The 22,030-nt window shown below is 42.9% G+C and overlaps 2 protein-coding genes and 1 long non-coding RNA gene across 3 annotated transcripts; 2 read left to right on the forward strand and 1 right to left on the reverse strand.

Annotated features, from left to right (window-relative positions):
• The first annotated feature begins 1,102 nt into the window (after positions 1-1,102).
• Positions 1,103-4,939, forward strand: phax (phosphorylated adaptor for RNA export). The gene is made up of 5 exons (XM_035775461.2): positions 1,103-1,268; positions 2,271-2,899; positions 3,074-3,194; positions 3,422-3,505; positions 3,667-4,939. Exons 1-5 carry the CDS (start codon positions 1,164-1,166, stop codon positions 3,952-3,954), a joined length of 1,227 nt encoding a protein of 408 aa, XP_035631354.1. The 5' UTR covers positions 1,103-1,163; the 3' UTR covers positions 3,955-4,939.
• A 1,272-nt stretch (positions 4,940-6,211) lies between these two features.
• LOC118387964 (la-related protein 6-like) lies at positions 6,212-7,452 on the reverse strand. The gene is made up of 2 exons (XM_035776830.2): positions 7,411-7,452; positions 6,212-7,258 (listed from the first exon to the last, which is right to left on the reverse strand). Exons 1-2 carry the CDS (start codon positions 7,450-7,452, stop codon positions 6,212-6,214), a joined length of 1,089 nt encoding a protein of 362 aa, XP_035632723.2.
• A 3,609-nt stretch (positions 7,453-11,061) lies between these two features.
• Positions 11,062-12,291, forward strand: LOC118387965 (uncharacterized). The gene is made up of 2 exons (XR_004826476.2): positions 11,062-11,309; positions 12,107-12,291. It is a non-coding gene; the product is annotated as an uncharacterized LOC118387965 (long non-coding RNA).
• Positions 12,292-22,030: the final 9,739 nt, after the last annotated feature.

The raw sequence follows: 22,030 nt of genomic DNA on the forward strand, positions 1-22,030 counted from the left end.
AACAACACATCCACCACTCTGATCCTCAACACGGGGGCCCCTCAGGGGTGTGTGCTCAGTCCCTTCCTGTACTCCTTGTTCACTCATGACTGCACGGCCAGGCACGACTCCAACACCATCATAAAGTTTGCTGATGACACAACAGTGGGAGGCCTGATCACCGACAACGATGAGGCAGCCTATAGAGAGGAGGTCAGAGACCTGACCGTGTGGTGCAAGGACAATAATCTCTCCCTCAACGTGATCAAGACAAAGGAGATGATTGTGGACTACAGGAGAAGGAGGACCAAGCACGCCCCCATTCTCATCGACAGGGCTGTAGTGGAGCAGGTTGAGAGCTTCAAGTTCCTTGGCGTCCACATCACCAACAAATTAACATTGTCCAAGCACACCAAGACAGTCGTGAAGAGGGCACGACAAAACCTATTCCCCCACAGGAGACTGAAAATATTTATCATGGGTCCTCAGATCCTCAAAAGGTTTAACAGCTGCACCATCGAAAACATCCTGATGGGTTGTCCAAGAGGCTCCTAAATAGCTTCTACCCCCAAGCCGTAAGACTCCTGAACAGCTAATCAAATGGCTACCCAGACTATTTGCATTGCCCCCTCAATGGAACGCTGCTGCTACTCTCAGTTATTATCTATGCATAGTCACTTTAATAACTCTACCTACATGTACATATTACCTCAATTACCTCGACATGTTGTCCCCGCACACTGTACCGGAGCCCCGCTATTGTTATTTACTGCTGCTCTTTAATCATTTGTTATTCTTATCTTATCTTATTTTTTCCTTAAAACTGCATTGTTAGTTACGGGCTTGTAAGTAAGTATTTCACTGTAAGGTCTACCTACACCTGTTGTATTCTGCGCATGTGACAAATAACATTTGACCTGAAGCGTGCTGGGCCCATAACCCAGAGGTCGACGGATCGAAACCGTTCGAAGGATAACTATTTTTCCATTTTCATTTGTATAGTAACATACCAGCAAACTGTAGTTAAATACATATAAATACCTACAATCTATATTTACACGGGTATTGTTCATGTCTTGCTTTTGAATCACAAACTATAACAATTTAAATATAATTTATCAAGAGGGGAAAAGTTGTGACGTAGATGTGGGTACTTTTATTTACTTCCAAGTCAGACTGGAGAAATGGCGGGTGTTAACAGAGATACAATGGATGATTTGGAGGATGGAGAGATTTCTGGATCAAACTCTGATTCAGAAATGGGAACCACAGTTGACGTTAAACCCCAGGTAAGAAAACAACGAAATTAGACGTTCTTAAACATTAACAATATGGATTGTTTGATTCTGCAAACGTGGGAATGGAAGCAAACGTTAGCTAAAGCTAACTAGCTACGTTCGCGACGCTAGCTTTGCAACGTAGCTACAGCACAAATTGAAGAACAGTCTTTAGTTACAGTTTGCTAGAGGAGCACGTTGTCCACAAAGATTGCTATATATTTTTTGCAAGTCTCAGTGGTCCCAGTGCATCGAAAGCGTGTGCTACATTTAGCTAGCTAGCTAGCTTGCGTTGCTATGGTGTGGCCACTCAAGCTAATTTATGCTGCTGCATTTCATCTAAAGACTCTTTTTTTTTTTTTTTTTTTTTTTAAACTAGGCAATGACTAAACTAATGACTAATCTCGGTTATCTAGAAGTACAATTATTGCAAAAGTGTCACTTCACATGAATCTGTCCACGATAGATTAACTGTTACATGTCAACTACCGGTAATGAGAGGAGCCTACTACTTTGGTATTAACCTGTACAATTGTATGTAAAAATGTAAATACCCATAAGTAAACAGGGCCATAAACAATACCTAGTTATACTGCCAGAAATATTAAAATCGCACCTTTCTGGTATGAATAGTTATAAATTCCCCCCCAAAGTGGGGGGAAATAAGGTTTGAAATGTTTTCTAAATATAGTTTAGACATCTATTTAGAAAGGACTTACTATAATATTTCACATTTCTTATAACTGTAAAATACAAATTTAGCACTATTTCATATAACTTACAACAGAGCATTTTCTGAGAGAGGAGAATGGCATGTGAAGTGAGACCAAGAGAGCATCCACGGAGTGCACAACAATTTATTTTGCGCCATTCACAGAGCGCCCTGTATACACACACACGTAGGTGGGAATCAGTCCAGAACCGCTCAAAGTCAGGCGTACCAGACTTTTTAAATGGCCTTGTATAATTAAATCTGAAAATGATCTGACAGTCTTCTCTTCTCTTACCAACTAGATGCCTGCAGCAGCTCCTGTTTTCAGTGGCCAGTCTTTCCAGAGTAGGGCCCTTCCACAGACAGCCATGTCAGCCACAAGCTACCGTAGCACCATGAGAACTGCGGACTCCAGTGATAGCGAACCAGACTCGGATGAGGATGCAGCGGTGTGGAGGCGGAAGCGGCAGAAGTGCTCCAACGCTCCCCAACCTGCCCCGGTCCCCACTCCCCACTTCGGAGCCCCCCAGGCTAACCAAGGCGGCCGCAAAGTCAACAACATCTGGGGCTCTGTGGTTCAGGAGCAGACCCAGCAGGCAGTGGAAGCTGAGCTGGATTTCCTTGGTGTGGATGGTGCCATTAGCATGGCCAGCAGGCAGGTGGAGACCTACAACTACGTCCTGGCCCGCAAGCTCATGGAGAAGGAGAGGGAGGAACAGGAGCCGGGTGAGGTAGCCATGTTGGACACTCAGCTGGACGAGTACATGAAGCGTGGCGGGCCGGCCGCCGAAGAGAATGGAGGCGGCCATTTTAAGAGGAAGCGATCGGCCAAAGAGAGGCTGGGCCCCAGGGCTGAGATGGACATCGAGGGTCGGTATGAGATCACAGAGGAAGACCCAGACGACAGGGTGATTGAAGAGATAGCCTACAGGTGAGCTGGTTGGTTGGAATGTCTCGGCTATTTCTATTTGGCCATATGAACTGTTTGGCTTGCCATGCGGGCTAAATAAAATGTCATTATTTTCTTCTTTCCACAGTGTCAACAATATCACACAGTCGTACAATAACCTCATACTAACTTGCGGATCCATTTTCTCCCCTCAAGGCTACAAGAGCCCAAAAAGGAATTGATTGAGCGAATTGTGAGAGTCATTGGGAAGAAGAAAGCAATAGAACTGCTTGGAGAGACCGCCACACTTGAGGAAACTGGTGGTGTGTACATTATGGTATGCATCTGTTCTTGTTTCAGTTTATGTGAGATAGATACAGCTGAGTTAATTGACAACTCCTGTTATATGATATCCATAATGTCCCAATTCTCATCGCAATGAATCATCACTTGTGTAACCGCATGCCTTTCTAAAACATATTTCAATTGGTACCCTTATGCTAGATTGTTCTGTAACCATTTGTTAAGTCTGTGAAATGATTTGATATGTTCACCTCACTGTAGGATGGCAGCAGGCGACGGACTCCTGGAGGGGTGTATCTCAACTTGCTGAAGAACACTCCCAGTATCTCTAGTGAGCACCTTAAGGTACGACACTTTTGACACTGTAAAATCAAGTGGCTTTTTGTGCACTTCTCTAATCCTGTCCACTGAATCAGTGTTGGCCTATCTTTTTTTTCTGTACTCCCTATATGCACACACTACATTTTTAATAATCACATTTCTGTAAACATTTCATTTTTAAATAGGAAATATTTTACGACGAAACCCAGAAGGAGTATAAGGGCAAGAAGTCAGCGCAGAAGCGAAGGCGACATGTGGTTGCCAAGAAGATGAAGCAGGCCATCAACACACTGAACCTGCAGGAACACGACGAAGTCTCCAGAGAAACGTTCGCAAGCGACACCAACGAGGCCTTGGAGTCTCTCGGGGTGGTTGCCGAAGAGGAGGGCCAACAGGAACCGGAACCAGAACCTGCCATGGGCACTGAGGACACACCCGTAGTCTACAATGCCGCTGACCTGGAGGTCTTTTGATCCAAAATGGCTGCCCATTGTCTGAACTTATGCACGTCCCAATGAGGACGTCCCATGAGGCTGTGGCATCCACTGTGACAGGTGGACGCTGCTCAGATACAAAATGGTGAATGCACTGTAAGTTACTGTCCACGACAGCGCTATGTAATACTAGACCTTCATCCTCATGTTTGTCTAACAAATTAAGTTGTCTTCTTTATCAATCAGTTGAAGACCAACGCTTGCATCAGGATTTGTTAGCATTAGTAACGTGCTTACAGAGCAGCTAGTTAGTAACCACAGATACCACCTGACTGATAATTTCAACAACAGAAAATGTTTTTCTCCATTAATGGATACCAACCCCTCATATATTTGCATCCTGGAAAGCATAAGATTTAGTATGGCTTTTTTTTTTACTAATGCTCTGTTTGTCCACAATGTCAAATGAAAAGTAAAAATATGGCATGTAAGGCAAGAAATGTGGCACCACTCCAAAGGAATGGCACAATCAGTATGCCAGCTCCAGTACTTGCTATCTACTGTATATGTTTATAGGGAGTATTTGTTTGTGAGCTAGTTGGATTGAACAGGATCTGAGTGTTTGTCATGTACAGGGGAACTGCACTAAGACCAATCCTTAGAAGTAAGATCAAATCCGTTTTGAGATTTTTCTTTTATTAAATAAAATTACTTTGTTTGACCCTTTTTAAAAGAAAATTTGATCACATGCCAGTGATTTTGAGTGTTGTGAAAAATGCATGCATCTTCAGAGGACCCATGGTCTGTTTTTAATTGGTTTATGTTGAGATGGGTTCAGATTACTTTGTGTTGTGAGATAAAGCACTAGATTGTTCTAGTTTCCTAACCCATTGCTGCCCCCCCCGTCTCTGGACAAGACATCTTGGAAAAATACATTTTCTGTGTTTTAACACATTCCTTACATAAAATATTATTAAACTCATTCATTGTCCACCCTTTGCTTTAATACAGTATGATGTAATCATTGTGTTTTGATTTGTCTTTCTTCACATGTGAATGGGTAGTGTACACGATTCAGGCTGATGTGTGTCATCTTGCCCTGTGGTGGTCATTGATTGGCCAGTAACAGATATGGTATGGGAAATGATGCTTTTTTTCCCCCCTACTTTTCATACTAATGTGAATTTATGATGATTGGGGGGGGGGTTCACAGTAATCATGTAAACACTCCTGAGCCATTCAAGAGACTTCGTCGTACATTTTAATTGACACGTCGAAATTGGCAACAAAAGAGCTCTTATGAGGCATCATTTTCGTCATTGTCAAACGCCTTTGTCAGCTTTTTGAATCAGAATAGAAGCCCTTTGCTGTGGTGCAGGGACTCTCGACACAGTACTAGAGGGCTCAGACAGTTTCCCATGTTGTCATGGCAACAATCATATTGGCAGTTTCTCATTCAAATCGACATACTAAAGTTTATTTTCGGGCTATATTATAACTGGGCTATACAAATAGCTTTTCTTCACTAGAGCACAGTGCAATGTTGACCTGCACTCAGTCAAAACAGCAGCTGTTTCAAATAATTTCTGGGTAACAATTACCTTACTATGATTGCTTTCAATTAAACATTGTCAAAAAGAAACAAAGCTTCTAAGCAAAGAGCAATTTTTCAAGCAAGAATTTTGCTAGGAATGTCTGGGAGTGGTCTGAGTGGGGAGGGGAAAACTAGCTGTTATTGGCAGAGAGGTTTGGAACTCTCTTATTGGTCTATTAACTAATATACTGCCTGGTGATGTCACCAAAATTCCCACCAAAACAGGCAGAACTTTCCGGTGGCTTTTTCAAACAGCTCTTACACTAACAGGCCATTACCACATTATTATTCCAACCTCATAGTGTCGAAATATAAAACACAAGAACGTTTTTGACTGCACTGGGCCTTTTAAGAATATTAATAACTGCAGCTGAGTCATAGAATGAGGAAAGATAGGAAGTTAAGATATAGTCACTGTGTGGGTAGATGTTGAGATGTCAGCCACAGGATTTAACAGCATAACAGAAGTCCTAGTCCTTATAGCAAGTTAATGAAGATACTCCATTGTAAGTGCATCTTAGTCCAGAACTATGCATTTTCGGGATACCGTCCCTAAATGTTATTTCTAGAATTCACCTTCAAGATGCTTGTTACAATTTTTCCTGCACACAGGTCTATACGAGACTATAAAATAAAATCTGTACAATTCAGTAGATTACTTCCTAAAACATAACAAACAACATGAACAGCATTGGTCTGAAGTCATGTCTTGAGGGTGTACTGAAGTGTTCTTCCTACGAAGGAGCTGGGAAATCCTCTTGTCCCATCTGGCCCGTAGGGGAACCGGATGACCCCGGGGGGCAGGGAATCCCCCCTTAGGACCCTCTTAATACCCAGACGACCCTGCTTACTGCTGCTGCTGTCATCCAGGGAGGAGGTTTGCACCGCAGCCAGTTTACGCCTCTGGAACCAGAGACTGCTGCTATCGGCCGGGTTCTCGTAGTTACGTCGACTGAGATCCGGGCTGGTGTCGGGGCTCCTCCACATCTCGGAGGCCAGGAGCGGAGAGACCCGCGGAAGGGTGGGCAGAGGTGCCCGGAGGACCCTGGGGCTGTGGTAGGGGCTAGAGCGAGGGCTGTCCCAGGGGCTCCTGCATAACTGGCCTGAGGAGAACCTAGGCATGTGCATCGGAGAGGCCATCTCGGATTCGCCGGACGAACTCCACGCAGAAGAGTCTTCCCCTTGGAACTGGAGCTGCTCCAAGCAGCGGTTGGCGATTGATACACCTTTACCGGCACCTCTGTTCTCAACGCAGCCTCCCAACTTATGCCCTGCTTTCTTTTTCGATGTCATCCCGATCAGGACGACTCTCACAAAGTCCTCGGACTGGGACAGCTGGTGGTAGGCTCTACCTGCGCCTTCCAAGTCCTCATACTCTACCAGAACACTTTCCTGGGAGCACAGCTCAGGGTACCTGTTGGCGAACCTCTGGACTTCCTGTGGGAGCTCCTTCCCCGGCCGGAACACCCTCACTGTGCAGATGCTTCCAAAGGGCTCCAGGAGAGTGATGGCCGTTTCCATAGTGCTCCTCTGGGGTGCAGGGACGTCTTCATCACCACCATTACCACTCAACGTCAGCTCAGCAGAGATGTTCCACATAAACAAAAGTTTGCTGGGCACCTGAACCAAGAGGGACTCTGGTATTGGGTCTTTGCGACGGACCTTGTTGCCCTCCTTGTTGACTTCTAGTTTGGAGGAGTAATTTAGGGCGTAGGCTGTGACTCGCCAATCTTTGGTCAGGGGCTTCATCTAATAGAACATGGATGTAAATGTCAAGTTAATATCTCAATGCCTTGATATAAAAATGTGTTATAACAAAATTGAAGTCAACATATTTAAAACAGGATATTTTTTTTTCAATTGCATTAGTTCGAATATTAGGGAAAAGAAAAGTATCTCACCTTTTTAAAAGATGTCAGCAGCTTTATGTTCACATAACCCATTTTGTTTCTTTTCACATGTTTTAAAAGGAATGCATCTTTTGCTAGATTTTCATTGGAAAGATAGTGTTCAATTTGGGTCACCATCTTCTGTGTAAGATCAGCAGCTGGAGGTGACCAATCATCCAACTCCATGTCTTTATAATTTTCCTTGTAAAAAGGTCGGCAGATAAATCTAAGAGAAATCATGTAAAAAACAATATTAAAAAAATGATCTTTCAGACCACAATTACCATACTGTATGATAACAGTATTTAAATGCATAATTTCCTATATTTTGTTAAATTAAAACCACATTCTGGAATCTGTTTACCAAGACTCAAATAACCATAACACCATGGAGTATTGGTTATTCTGGGCATGACAGTTATACAACGAATAGGATCATAAGGCATAGGCCTATATTCTTCAAGAGTCAATGTCATTCATTGATATCCCAGATTGTGCATTCAATTTAAGCCATTCAATGACCAGACGTACCTTTTAATTTCTCAACTTGTAGGCAAATTAAAACAACATAAATTCATAGATAATATGACTTGCCTGTCTTCAATTATGGGGCTCTCCATTTCTGCTCTCTGTCCCTGGTCCTCCTGAACATTAGACTTTTCTTCTTGCTTTCGAAAAGCTTCTCTGACGAGATAAGTTAAATTCCCCCAACTACAATCTACTTGCAGATACAGGTGTTCATGTCCTCCCCATGCCCATTGCGAGCCAATTTATAGTCTCGAGCCGCACCGGTCAAGTGGAGACTGCGGGGGCTGTCATCACGAAGCAGCTCTTGAGTTTGTGTGGTCTCAAAATAGGCTACACTTTTCAATTGTCTGACGAGCCATTCAAAATAACTCTTAACAGGATATCACCAAAAAAGGATATTGCTTCCGTCTGACGTTATTGCAACAATTCAAACCTTTCCCAAGGAGGCACAAAGTTATACCAGACAAATGATCTCAGGAACGGCCATAGATGGGTATAATAACAGCCATGAAATGTTATCATATGTACCAAAATGTATTTGAGGGTTGATCCCTACTCTCTTCAGATTTTGAGATCATTTAGATTGCTTCAATTTGTCAACCGGTATTTATGTTGTTTTTTTTGCTTTCTGGCATCACCTTGATATACACATATAATTAGGCCTATGGTATTATACAGTACTGTAAATATTTGTTTTTTACATAAAAGCAAAAGAGAGTAAAGAAAAACGTTTCAACTGAATGACAATGCCATAAGCAACATTGTTGTATTATCCTTTCCATACAGACATTATCCCACACCATATATAAATAGTCAGTGCTATCTGGGGTCCTTGGGACGTCCATACCCTAAACTCTTACCCTAACTTTAATCCCTACCTTAACCTTAACCATAGCCCTTACCTGAACCTAACCTTAACCCTAAACTTTACCATATAAAATGTCAACTTCAATGGGATAGGGATGTCCCAAGGATCCCAGATAGCACAGACCATATATAAATAACTACATAATGTGCTGATACTTATTATATAAAGCTTTATTAATATAAAATACCATACAGCACTATTGGAACAAGAATAACACCCTAAGCCATTTCTAGTATCCTTGTGTTTTTTGCTATCATTGTTATGATTATTTCATAATCACTTTTCACTTATTCATCGTCTTGAGTTAGCCTGTTAACTAAACCTGTTAACTCAACCTTGAGTTAATTCAACTCTTCATTATGCACTTGTCCTTCTTTTACTGTTGACAAGCAGCTGGAAAACATGACAGTATCTGATGTCCAGCAGGGGGACTCAAACCTCTATCCTTCATATCTCTCTCTCCATCCATGTGTAGCAAAATTAAACACATGTTTATTAACAGAATACAACCTGGTTATTTTTACATTTTATTTAACGTAATTTTTATTTTATTTAACTAGGCAAGTCAGTTAAGAACAAATTCTTATTTACAATGACGGCCTTCCCTGGCCAAACCCTAACGACGCTGGGCTCTGTGCTCTGCCCGATGGGACTCCCAATCACGGCCGGATGTGATACAGCCCAAGATCAAACCAGGGTCTGTAGTGACGCCTCTAGCACTGAGATGCAGTGAGTGCCTGCACCACTCAGGAGCCCTATAATTTTAAAAAACAAACATGACGCCACAAAAATACATCAGCCTAACATCATTTGCAAACAGTTCAATTAACATTTTCAAAAAGAAACGAAAATAGCAATTTCTCAAGTAAGAATTTTGCTAGGACTGTCTGGGAGTGGTCTGAGTGGGGAAGGGAAAACTGAAAATTAGCTGTTATTTGCATAGAGCTTTGGAAGTCTCTTTATTGGTCTATTAACTAATTTACCACCTGTTGATGTCACCAGGCAGGCCAAAACTCCAACCCACCAAAACCGACTGAAATTCAGAAGTCATCTGTCCTCCAGCCCCTCTGAAGAGGACAAACAGTAGAATTACAGGCTCTGGGGTCTCCTCCTAACAGTTTGTTCACAGTAAATTACAGCACAGGCGGCACAAGCGTGCTATAATGGTGGGTTTAGTAGATCACACTGGCTTATCTACAAATCACCAACTCTAAACTGCAAGCCGACAGAACAGAGGTCTCTGTCCTGCAGCCAGCAAGGACTTTGTCAGACATGCTTAGTTGGCAAGTTGGAGCTTTGATACCATCGAAGCTATGGTCAGATTTTTAGGAAGTTCAAAATTAATTGTTGTTTCTCAGTAGTTACATACAGTACATGCACTTAAATAAGTTACTTCATAAACATAAGATGCATTAAGCTTACAGATGTTTACAGATGCAAACTTTGCAAGTATAAAAGTTTTATAATTGTTATAAACACTGAACAAAAATATAAAAGCAACATGCAACAATTTCAAAGATTTTACTGAATTACAGTTCATAAAAGGAAATCAGTCAATTGAAATAAATAAATTAGGCCCTAATCTATGGATTGGTGACTGGGAATACAGATATACAGTGGGGCAAAAAAAGTATTTAGTCAGCCACCAATTGTGCAAGTTCTCCCACTTACAAATATGAGAGAGGCCTGTAATTTTAAACATAGGTACACTTCAACTATGACAGAAAATTAAAAAGAAAATCCAGAAAATCACATTGTAGGATTTTTAATGAATTTATTTGCAAATTATGGTGGAAAATAAGTATTTGGTCACCTACAAAGTTATCCCTCAGGTGTGCTTTGGCAAAGTGGGTGGGGTTATATCCCTCCTGTTTGGCTCTGTCCGGGGGTGTCATCGGATGGGGCCACAGTGTCTCCTGACCCCTCTTGTCTCAGCCTCCAGTATTTATGCTGCAGTAGTTTATGTATCGGTGGCTAGGGTCAGTTTGTGATATCTGGAGTACTTCTCCTGTCCTATCCAGTGTCCTGTGTGAATTTAAGTATGCTATCTCTAATTCTCTCTTTCTCTCTTTCTTTCTCTCACTTGGAGGACCTGAGCCCTAGGACCATGCCTCAGGACTACCTGACATGATGACTCCTTGCTGTCCCCAGTCCACCTGGCCGTGCACCTGTGTAATGATCATGCTGTTTAATCGTCTTCTTGATATGCCACACCTGTCAGCTGAATGGTTTATCTTGGTAAAGAAGAAATTCTCACTAAGAGGGATGTAAACTAACTTCTGCGTACAATTTTAGAGAAATAAGCTTTTTTGCATATGGAACATTTCTGGGATATTTTATTTTTGCTCATGAAACATAGGACCAACACTTTACATGTTGCATTTATAATTTTGTTCAGTATAGTTGCAAACTATAGCTTTGAGAAACATGTAAAATAACACAATTTGACCTGTTGTGTTCATTGGATGGGATTCGGTTTCCACAATGTAATTTTGGCATAGCACCTCATAGTAAGGTATGTTTCGCTTTGAATATCTAAACACACTAGAAATTCCAAAACCGTTGTTCTGCTGACAAGATAATTGAGGAAGTTAATGTATAACTTTAAAGGTGATACTTGAGGAATTGAGGGGTGAAGTGTTCAGGGCAACTTTAGCCTAAGGTCAATGTAAACCTACAACATGTCACACCTTCTAACCTCTTCTTGCGTTAGCAGCTCATTTTGTTGTCTGAAATGGTTAATGTTGGCTTCTTTCACCTATAAAGTAGTTCGGGGAGTTGGCGGTTCATGGGAGATGGCCAAACAATTTTGGCAAAACAATTGCAATGTGCAAAACACTATAGAATTCCCAATGAGTAAGCATTTCACTGTAAGGTGACCTGTAACCTGTTGTATTCTGCTCACGTGACAAATAAAATGTGATTAATTTGTGAGGATTGACTGGTATGTAGCCAACACACTCCCTTCTCCTTGGCCAGGGCCAAGGGGGGCTTGTCTTGGAATAGGAGAACAAACTACATGATACTTCAGCTTGAGATGAGATATTTGGCATTATCAGGGAGCTTTCAGGGAATGCTCAATGAGATATTCCCTTCTTTGAAGGGAACTGGTCCCGCGGACTAGCCTCTGTTTTATCCCACTCTGTTCACAAAGTTGGTGATAAGGCAGAGGGCATTTATCAGGAATTTCTATATTTTATTCTGTAATTTCATCATCGCAAAGCTTTTGATATGTAGGATGCAAGTAATGCCTAAAAGCAAACACTGCACATTCTATGTTATTGTCACGTGTGCTCCCTCTCTGGCCTCTAGGTCACCAGCCTGCTCGTTGTGGCGCACACCTGTCACCATCTTTATGCACACCTGCGTGTCATCAGTCTCATCTGGACTCCATCACTTCCCTGATTACCTTCCCTATATGCCACTCCCTTTGGTTCCTTCTCAAGGCGTTATTGTTTCTGTTCCTGTGCCATGTCTGTGTGTTGTTTGTGGTTCTTATGTTGTATTATGTTGTGGTTATTTATTAAAACACTCACTCCCTGAACTTGCTTCCAGACTCTCAGCGCACATCGTTACAGTTATGTCCTCTGTTGGAGCCATAGGCCTCAATCATTACACAATAATTTATTTTGTCTCATCCAAGAAGGCCCACTGTGCAATTACATAATGTATTAATCAGGATCACTACTTAAATTGATGTTATTAATCAAAAGTAGAATCATTACTAATCTACTGTTTGGTCCTCTTGGATCTGCAAACAAATAGAGGTAGGGCAAATTGTCATTATAGAGGTAGGCCTAATTGTCATTATAGAGGTAGGCCTAATTGTCATTATAGAGGTAGGCCTAATTGTCATTATAGAGGTAGGCCTAATTGTCATTATAGAGGTAGGCCTAATTGTCATTATAGAGGTAGGCCGAATTGTCAGTCAAATGTAAGATGGTGACTACAGTGGATAGATGCTGTTTTATGAGCTCCTGACCAATTTGTGTTTTTTTTTTACAGTTATCTAAAATAAATATATACATAATGTCTCTGCCATTGATCTAAAATGGTTTCTGGACATCAGAACAGCAATCACTAACCTCGATTTAGAAGAAAATGTCTACTTCAACGAGTAGGCAGCTCAGGACGTTCTGCTTACTCCGGACTAGGCCCGAAACCAGGGACTTGAAAGAGGAAGTGGGGGTGAAAGAGAGACAGGTGAGGCAGCAACCTGACAAGACTACGTCCTCGAGCAAATAGACCGTCATTGCCCTCAGTTCTATTGGCCAACGTTCAGTCACTGGAGAACAAACTGGATGAGCTCAGACTATCCTATCAAAAGGACCTTAAAAAAAGGGAGGGGGAGGGGGGTTAATGCAAATAATCCGTGGAGCCATTTGATGAACTGTTCAGCAGTCTTAAGGCTTGGGGGTAGAAGCTGTTAAGGAGCCTCTTGGACCTACAGTCAAATCAGATCAAATTTGATTTGTCACAATCACATGGTTAGCAGATGTTAATGCAAGTGTAGCGAAATGCTTATGCTTCTAGTTCCGACAGTGCAGTCATATCTAACAAGTAATCTAACAATTCCCCAACAACTACCTAATACACACAGATCTAAAGGGGTGAATGAGAATATGTACATGTAAGTATATGGATGAGCGATGGCTGAGCGGCATAGGCAAGGTGCAATAGATGGTATAAATGTCATGCCCTGACCTGAGATATCTGTTTTCTTTATATTTTGGTTAGGTCAGGGTGTGACTAGGGTGGGTACGCTAGTTTTGTATTGTCTAGGGTTTTTGTATTGTCTAGGGTTTTTGTATGTCTAGAGTTTTGTAGGTCTAGGGTTTTTTGTAATTCTGTTGGCCTGATATGGTTCCCAATCAGAGACAGCTGTTTATCTTTGTCTCTGATTGGGGATCATATTTAGGTAGCCATTTCCCTTTGGTGTTTGTGGGATCTTGTCTATGTGTAGTTGCCTGACAGCACTCGTTTGTAAAGAGTCATGTTTTGTTATTTTGTTAGGTGTTCATTCTTTAAGTAAATAAGAATGTACGGATACCACGCTGTGCCTTGGTCTCATCTTTATTACAAATGTGAGAATAAAATACAATATATACATGTAATATGAGTAATGTAAGATATGTATATGTAAACATTGTTAAAGTGGCATTATTGAGTGGCATTGTATAAAGTGACTAGTGATCAATTTATTATAGTGGCCAGTGACTTGGTCTCAATGTAGGCAGCAGCCTCTCTGAGTTAGTGATGGCTGTTTAGCAGTCTGATGGTCTTGAGATGCAACCTGTTTTTCAGTCTCTCATCCCAGCTTTGATGCATCTGTACTGACCTCGCCTTCTGGATGGTAGCGATGTGAACAGGCAGTGGCTCGGGTGGTTGATGTCCATGATGATCTTTTTGGCCGTCCTCTGACATTGGGTGCTGTAGGTGTCATGGAGAGTGAACAGGAAGTACAGGAGCACGCACCCTTGTGGGGCCCCAGTGTTGAGGGCCAGTGAAGTGGAGATGTTGTTTTCTACCGTCACCACCTGGGGGCGGTCCGTCAGAAAGTCCAGGACCCAACTGCACAGGGTGGGGTTGAGACCCAGGGCCTCCAGCTTGATGATGAGCTTGGAGGGTACTATGGTGTTGAATGCTGAGCTGTAGTCAATAAACAGCATTCTTTCATAGGTAATCCTTTTGTCCAGGTGGGATAGGGCAGTGTGCAGTGTGATGGTTATTGTGTCGTCTGTGGACCTGTTGGGGCGGTATGCAAACTGAAGTGGGTCTAGGGTGGTCAGTAAGGTGGAGGTGATAGGATCTTTGTCTAGCCTCTCAAAGCACTTCATGATGACCGAAGTGAGTGCTACTGAGTGTCAGTAATTTAGTCCAGTTATCTTTGCCTTCTTGGGTACATGAACAATGGTAGCCATCTTGAAGCATGTGGTGACAACAGACTAGGATAGGAAGCGATTGAATATGTCCGTAAACACACCAGCCAGCTGGTCTGCGCATGCTCTGAGGACACGGTTAGGGATTCCGTTTGGGCCAGCAGCCTTGCGAGGGTTAACACGTTTAAATGTTTTACTTACATCAGCCACGGAGAAGGAGAGTGGCTGGTTTTCTTTTTGTTGTCTGTGATTTCCTGTAGACCCTGCCACATATGTCTCGTGTCTGAGCCGTTGAATTGCGACTCCACCTTGTCCCTGTACTGGCATTTCGCTTGTTTGATTGCCTTACGGAGTGAATAACCACTGTGTATATTAGTCATATTCCCAGACCTCTTTCCATGGTTAAATGCGGTGGATCGTGTTAAATGCGGTGGATGCGCGAATGCCGCCATCCATCCACGGTTTCTGGTTAGTGTAGGTTTTAATAGTCACAGTGAGTACAACATCTCCAATGCACTTCTTTATAAATATACTCCTCAAGTCAGCGTATAGGTAGATGTTGTTCTCTGAGGCTGCCCGGAAAATATTCCAGTCAGTGTGATCAAAACAATCTTGAAGCATGGCTTCTGATTGGTCGAACCAGCGTTGAATAGTTCTCGTCACTGGTACATCCTGTTTGAGTTTCTGCTGATAAGATGGTAGAAGCAAGATGGTGTCGTGGTCAGATTTGCCTAGGGGAGGGCTTTGTATGCATTGCGGAAGTTAGAGTAGCAGTGGTCGAGGGTATTGCCCATGTGCGTAGCGCAATCAATATGCTGGTAGAATTTAGGTAGCCTTGTTCACAGATTTGCTTTGTTAAAATTCCCAGCTACAATAAATGCAGCCTCAGGATGGTTTCCTGTTTGCATATAGTCCAGTGAAGTTCTTTGATGGCTGTCTTGGTGTCTGCTTGAGGGGGAATGTACACAGCTGTGACTATAACTGACAAGAATACTCTTGGTACTGTAGGTAAAATGGATGGCATTTGATTGAAAGGAATTCTAGGTCAGGTGAGCAGAAGGACTTGAGTTCCTGTATGTTATTGTTATGATTACACCATGAGTCGTTAATCATGAAGCATACACCCGCGATGCATGGAGAAGCCCAGTGGCTGAACCGATTCCGACAACATATCCCGAGAGAGCCATGTTTCCGTGAAACAGACCCTTGCTCGAATTTAATTGACCTTCTTGTCAAGAGACTGGACATTGGCTAGTAGTGTACTCGGGAGTGGTGGGCGATGTGCACGTCTACGGAGCCTGACCAGGTGGCCGCTTCGTCTGCCCCTTCTGCGGCGCCGTTGTTTTGGGTCGACTACTGGAATTAGATCCATTGTCCTGGGTGGTGGTCTGAACAGAGGATCCTCTTCGGGAAAGTCGTATTCCTGGTCGTAATGTTGGTAAGTTGATGTTGCTCTTACATCCAATAGTTCTTCCCGGCAGTATGTAATAAGACTTAAGATTTCCTGGGGTAACAAAGTCAGAAATAATACATTAAAAAACGAAATACTGCGTAGTTTCCTAAGAACTCAAAGCGAGGTGACCATCTCTGTCGGAGCCATCATCAATGTAGACTTGGTGCTCCAGTACTGCCTGCCATGCGGTACCAGAGAGATCAGTCTAGGAGGCATATTGTTTTTATATTAAAGGGATTACGTTACCAGCAAAAAATATTGCAATCTGATTGCAGATACTTTTGAAAAACTTGATGATTACTTTGAGGATTATTTTTAAATTGAGAAAGGATGTATAAGGACCGACACCGGAGATGAGAAGCAGGTACAGGGAGTCAACATTTAATAAGGAACAGGTATAAAACAAGACAGGCACAGCGTCCGGCACACGGGCAACACAACGACATTCGATAAGCAATTCAGCCGCGGGGAACAGAGATGGGGAACTGACAAATATAGGGGAGGTAATAAACAGGAGATTGAGTCCAGGTGAGTCCAGTAATACGCTGATGGGCATGACGGGGAAAGGCAGGTGTGCGTACTGATGGTGGCAAGAATGTGTAATGCTGGGGAGCCTGCACCTTCGAGTGCCAGGGAGATCGAGCGGGAGCGGGAGTGACAGTACCCTCCCTCTAGGGGCGCCACCCGGCATCCCCCTGGGCGAGCCTGATGGGCCGGCCGAGGCACGGGTACTGGACAAGCCAGCTGGGCGTGAAATCCCAAAGAACCGGCAGAGGCGTGAGAGCCTGGCAAGCCGGCTGTGGCATAGGTGCCCGACGATCCGGCTGAGGCCTGTCAATCTTGCTGAGGCGTGGAAGTCCCGTTGATCCGGAGGAGGTGTAGCAGCCTGATGAGCCGGCCGGGCATAAAAACCTGATGATCCAGCTGAAGACTGACATGGGATGTGCTCCTCCGAGCCAACCGGGGAAAAAAACCTCTCAAGCCAGCTAGAGCTTGACAGCCTGACGAGCTGGTTTAGGCACCCCCTGTTCCATCGGTGGCAGCCCCCGAACCCGACGTGACCACCAACCGGAAAGCCAGCACTCCCCGATGCTTCATTTGGTAGCTGCTACATTCTGTAAGACCGACTCCGGAGATGAGAAGCAGGTACAGGGAGTCAACATTCAATAAGGAACAGACAGGAAACAAGACACGCACAGCGTCGGCACACAAATATAGGGGAGATAAAAAACAGGAGATTGAGTCCAGGTGAGTCCAATAATACTCTGATGCGCGTGACGGGGAAAGGCAGGTGTACGTACTGATGGTGGCAGGAGTGCGTAATGCTGGGGAGAAGGAGTGTGTCGTGTCTTTGGCTATGCCGGATTAAGTGATATGACATGCTATTCTATAAAATAATTTATCCGTAATTAATATTACCTGGTTGAGCTAATCATGTAAATGTAATTAACTAGAGAGTTGGGCACCACAAAATAATATTTATAGAGCTGTTATCTTCCGAATAAACTCTTAAAGACCAAGTAATATTTTACATCAATAGCAGTCAATATTAATCATCATCTTAATTCAGTCTCATCTGAATGTTATAAATTATTGGTTATCTGCACGAACCCTGGCTAACAAGTTGAATCAGCAATACAAAATTGGGTTTAATTATTTCTTTACTAAATACCTAACTAATCACACAGAATTACACATACACATATTTAAATCATAACTTGATTACAAATGACGTCATAAAGGAAAATGTCCCAAGCGGGCGGAACAGATGTGACAGCTGGTTACACAAAAGAAAAGGGGCTGGGTTTGAGTGAAAGAGTGGGAAGACTGAGGGACAAAGGGAGAAGCTGTGCTGTCGTAAATACAGTATATTATGCATTCTAAATTACCGCCCATTTGGAAAAGGAAAATGCAATAAATATTTACTCTGAGCTGTGCTTCGGTAGGTTGGTGGTAGATGAAAGGCCGTGTTGCCCAACCGAGTCCTTTGTCCTTTGAAGAATGTCTCTGCTGGTAAATTGAATACGTTGTAGTAACGTTATTGTGTGGTAGACGGGATACTCTGTCTGTTCCTTCCTAACCCTTGTTTGCAGCTGCTGTTGCTAACTCAACGGCTAGGAGGTATCACTTCTGTAGTGAACAAGAGTTCAATGTTCATACCATTCGCAACCAAAGCTCACGCTGATGTTGGCTTCGTTCTGTAGTTAATATCTGAACCATTCTGAAATCGGACCGTCGTCCTCACGTCCTCGGAACAGGAGGTTATATTGTCGTCAAGGCTTTATATAGGAAGGGAGAGGAGGGCGTGTTTGAAAAGTTTTATAGCTCATGTCCATTCACAGGGGCGGGCCACTGATTGAGCAGATAACCCAAATCTCACATTTTAGAAGCTAAAATCACATTTCATCCCATCATGAATAATTTCATATTCAAACATTTAAATTGAACAACAATTCCATGTGAATCCGATAACTCTGATGTGTAGACTTTCCACTGTAGAGTTTGTCATCTTATCATTGATGTGAATGTCTCAGATGACAACCGAACTGACATCCCAGAGCGCTAAGAACCTTGGCGTGATCCTGGACAACACCCTGTCGTTCTCAACTAACATCAAGGCGGTGGCCCGTTCCTGTAGGTTCATGCTCTACAACATCCGCAGAGTACGACCCTGCCTCACACAGGAAGCGGCGCAGGTCCTAATCCAGGCACTTGTCATCTCCCGTCTGGATTACTGCAACTCGCTGTTGGCTGGGCTCCCTGCCTGTGCCATTAAACCCCTACAACTCATCCAGAACGCCGCAGCCCGTCTGGTGTTCAACCTTCCCAAGTTCTCTCACGTCACCCCGCTCCTCCGCTCTCTCCACTGGCTTCCAGTTGAAGCTCGCATCCGCTACAAGACCATGGTGCTTGCCTACGGAGCTGTGAGGGGAACGGCACCTCAGTACCTCCAGGCTCTGATCAGGCCCTACACCCAAACAAGGGCACTGCGTTCATCCACCTCTGGCCTGCTCGCCTCCCTACCACTGAGGAAGTACAGTTCCCGCTCAGCCCAGTCAAAACTGTTCGCTGCTCTGGCCCCCAATGGTGGAACAAACTCCCTCACGACGCCAGGACAGCGGAGTCAATCACCACCTTCCGGAGACACCTGAAACCCCACCTCTTTAAGGAATACCTAGGATAGGATAAGTAATCCTTCTCACCCCCCTAAAAGATTTAGATGCACTATTGTAAAGTGGCTGTTCCACTGGATGTCATAAGGTGAATGCACCAATTTGTAAGTCGCTCTGGATAAGAGCGTCTGCTAAATGACTTAAATGTAATGTAAATGTAAATCATATTCATTAAGTACCACCGCATATGTTCAATTGGTCAGATTACCAGAATATAGTTAATTTCCCCCACCTTCTGATGTTCCTAGAATCTCTATATTAACCAAAGGGGTTTGCAAATGTAACATCAGTAAGGTAGAGAGAGGAAAAAGGGGGGAAGAGGTATTTATGACTGTCATAAACCTACCCCCAGGCCAACATCATGACAAGTGGGAGCAGGCGTTGCAGGATGTTTGCGGAAAAAAATCTTTGACACTTCTCTGTTTTCTCAACGACATTCAAATCAGCATTGAAAAAAGGTGCACGTTTAAGTTTGTTTCACCTGAACGAGTTTAACCACAAGCCAGACACCACTATGATGACACACCACGTGTTTGTTAGATCGTGGGCAAAGAGCAGGAATAGGCTTTTGTAGGCTACAGTCCAAGCTATGTCTTCCAATGGTGTGGCTGCTATTGGCATCCAAAGATTATCCAACTTGAATAAACTTTGTTTTGTGCTTTGTTCAACTGTCACACTCCATGAGAACCCAAAATATGAACTTGTCTTTCTCCAATGTTTGTAAATGTGAACTGACACTGTATAGCCTCAAAACACAGTTTAAACATACATTTTGATATCATGGATGGTCAGTCCTTGCATCCATAGCTCTGTCTATTAATCTGAGAGTGGTTACATTTTTACAGGCCCATGCCTCAGCTTTGTACCAAGGCGGGGTGGCTGTTTTGTTATAGTTTCATCTGTGGATTTTCAATTTAAACATCTGCATATTATCAAGATATCATAGTGTTACCAACAAAATGGTAAACAATAGGCCTATAGCAAATGCAGCATATGGCATTCTTTTTTCACATGTAAATAGCACTTTTCAGTAGTGCTCAAAGCCTGCTATTCCATGAGTGCAGCATTTATTTTTCAACTTGAATCAATGAACCCAATCAGTCCTCCATGACAACAAAATAAACAACAGAGTAGGGTAGTAGTTTTGGGGTTATGTTCAGGTTATCACGACACATGACGAGACCCAGGAGGCTGATGGTTGGAGTCTTACAATATTTATTAATCCAATAGGGTAAGGCAAGAGAATGGTCGTGGACAGGAAAAAGGGTTAAAAACCAGTTCAGAGTCCAAAAGATACCGAAGGGCAGGCAGAATCAAGGTCAGGGCAGGCAGGATGATCAGACAGGCGAGAAAGTTGTCCAGCGTCAGGCAGAGGTCAAAACCAGGAAGCCTATCAAAACCAGGAAGCCTATCAAAAAGAGAATATCAAAAAGAGAATATCAAAAGGAGAATATCAAAAGGAGAATATCAAAAGGAGAATATCAAAAGGAGAATATCAAAAGGAGAATATCAAAAGGAGAATATCAAAAGGAGAACAGGGGAAAACCACACTGGTTGACTTGACTAACATACAAGATGAACTGGCTCAGAGAGACAGGAAACACAGGGATAAATACACTGGGGAAAATAAGCGACACCTGGAGGGGGTGGAGACAATCACAGGAACAGGTGAAACAGATCAGGGTGTGACACAGGTAAAACAATTTGGCTAATCTATACTTTCATATTTCCAAGTCCTATTCTTGAAGATCAAGGGGTATAACATTTATTGGAATGACTGGAATTCAGATAGACTTTGAATTTTAATGTAAAGATATCATTTAATCTTATTATTATATGTAGTAGAAAGCTGATGGGTTAGAAGAAGCCTACATAACCAACCCATAAAATAAAATGTAACATCCATATATGGCCAGCTATATAAACTTTGATGTTGATTATAGCAGAGATGTGCTTTGGAAATAGCAACTTGGATTAAAGATGACGATGTTTGCCTTTCTGTGCCTTGTATAGCCTACTACTGAATGTTGTGCAAATGTATGCTCAGATATATCACCTTCATGTGAAGAAGCACTATGATTTTCGGTGCCTGAAAAGGTTAAATTATTTGGGCGTTGGACATTTCATGAGTCAGATTTAGCCTATTTTCTATCATACATATGAGGATGAATATTACATATCATGTTAGGATATTTATTGAAATTATACATTTTTAAAAAATGGATACATAAATGATCAGGTAACTACAGATATGATACATTTCTGAAATATGTGGATTTGTTCATGCCTAAACATAAACAAGCATCAAACAGGCAAAATGCCAATACAGGACAAATATGGAATCCTACTACACCGGCTCTGATGCCCATGGCAAAGCTTGCAAACTATCACAGATTACAAAGGGACACCTAGCCACGAGCTGCCCATCGGTGCAAGCCTGCCAGACGAGATAAATTCCTTCTATGCTTGCTTAGAGGCAAACAACACTGAACCATGCATAAGAGCACAAGCTGTTTGGGGCGACTGTGTGATCTCGCTCTCCGGAGCTAATGCGAATAAGATCTATAAACAGGTTAACATTCACAAGGCTGCAAGGCAAGATGGAATACCAAGACTCGTACTCAGAGCATGCGCTGACCAGCTGACAAGTGCCTTTACTGACATTTTCAACCTATCCCGACCCGGTCTGTAATATAAACTTGTTTCAAGCAAACCACCATAGTTTCCCCTA

This window comes from Oncorhynchus keta, chromosome 9, assembly GCF_023373465.1.
Source record: "Oncorhynchus keta strain PuntledgeMale-10-30-2019 chromosome 9, Oket_V2, whole genome shotgun sequence".
Taxonomy (NCBI): domain Eukaryota; kingdom Metazoa; phylum Chordata; class Actinopteri; order Salmoniformes; family Salmonidae; genus Oncorhynchus; species Oncorhynchus keta.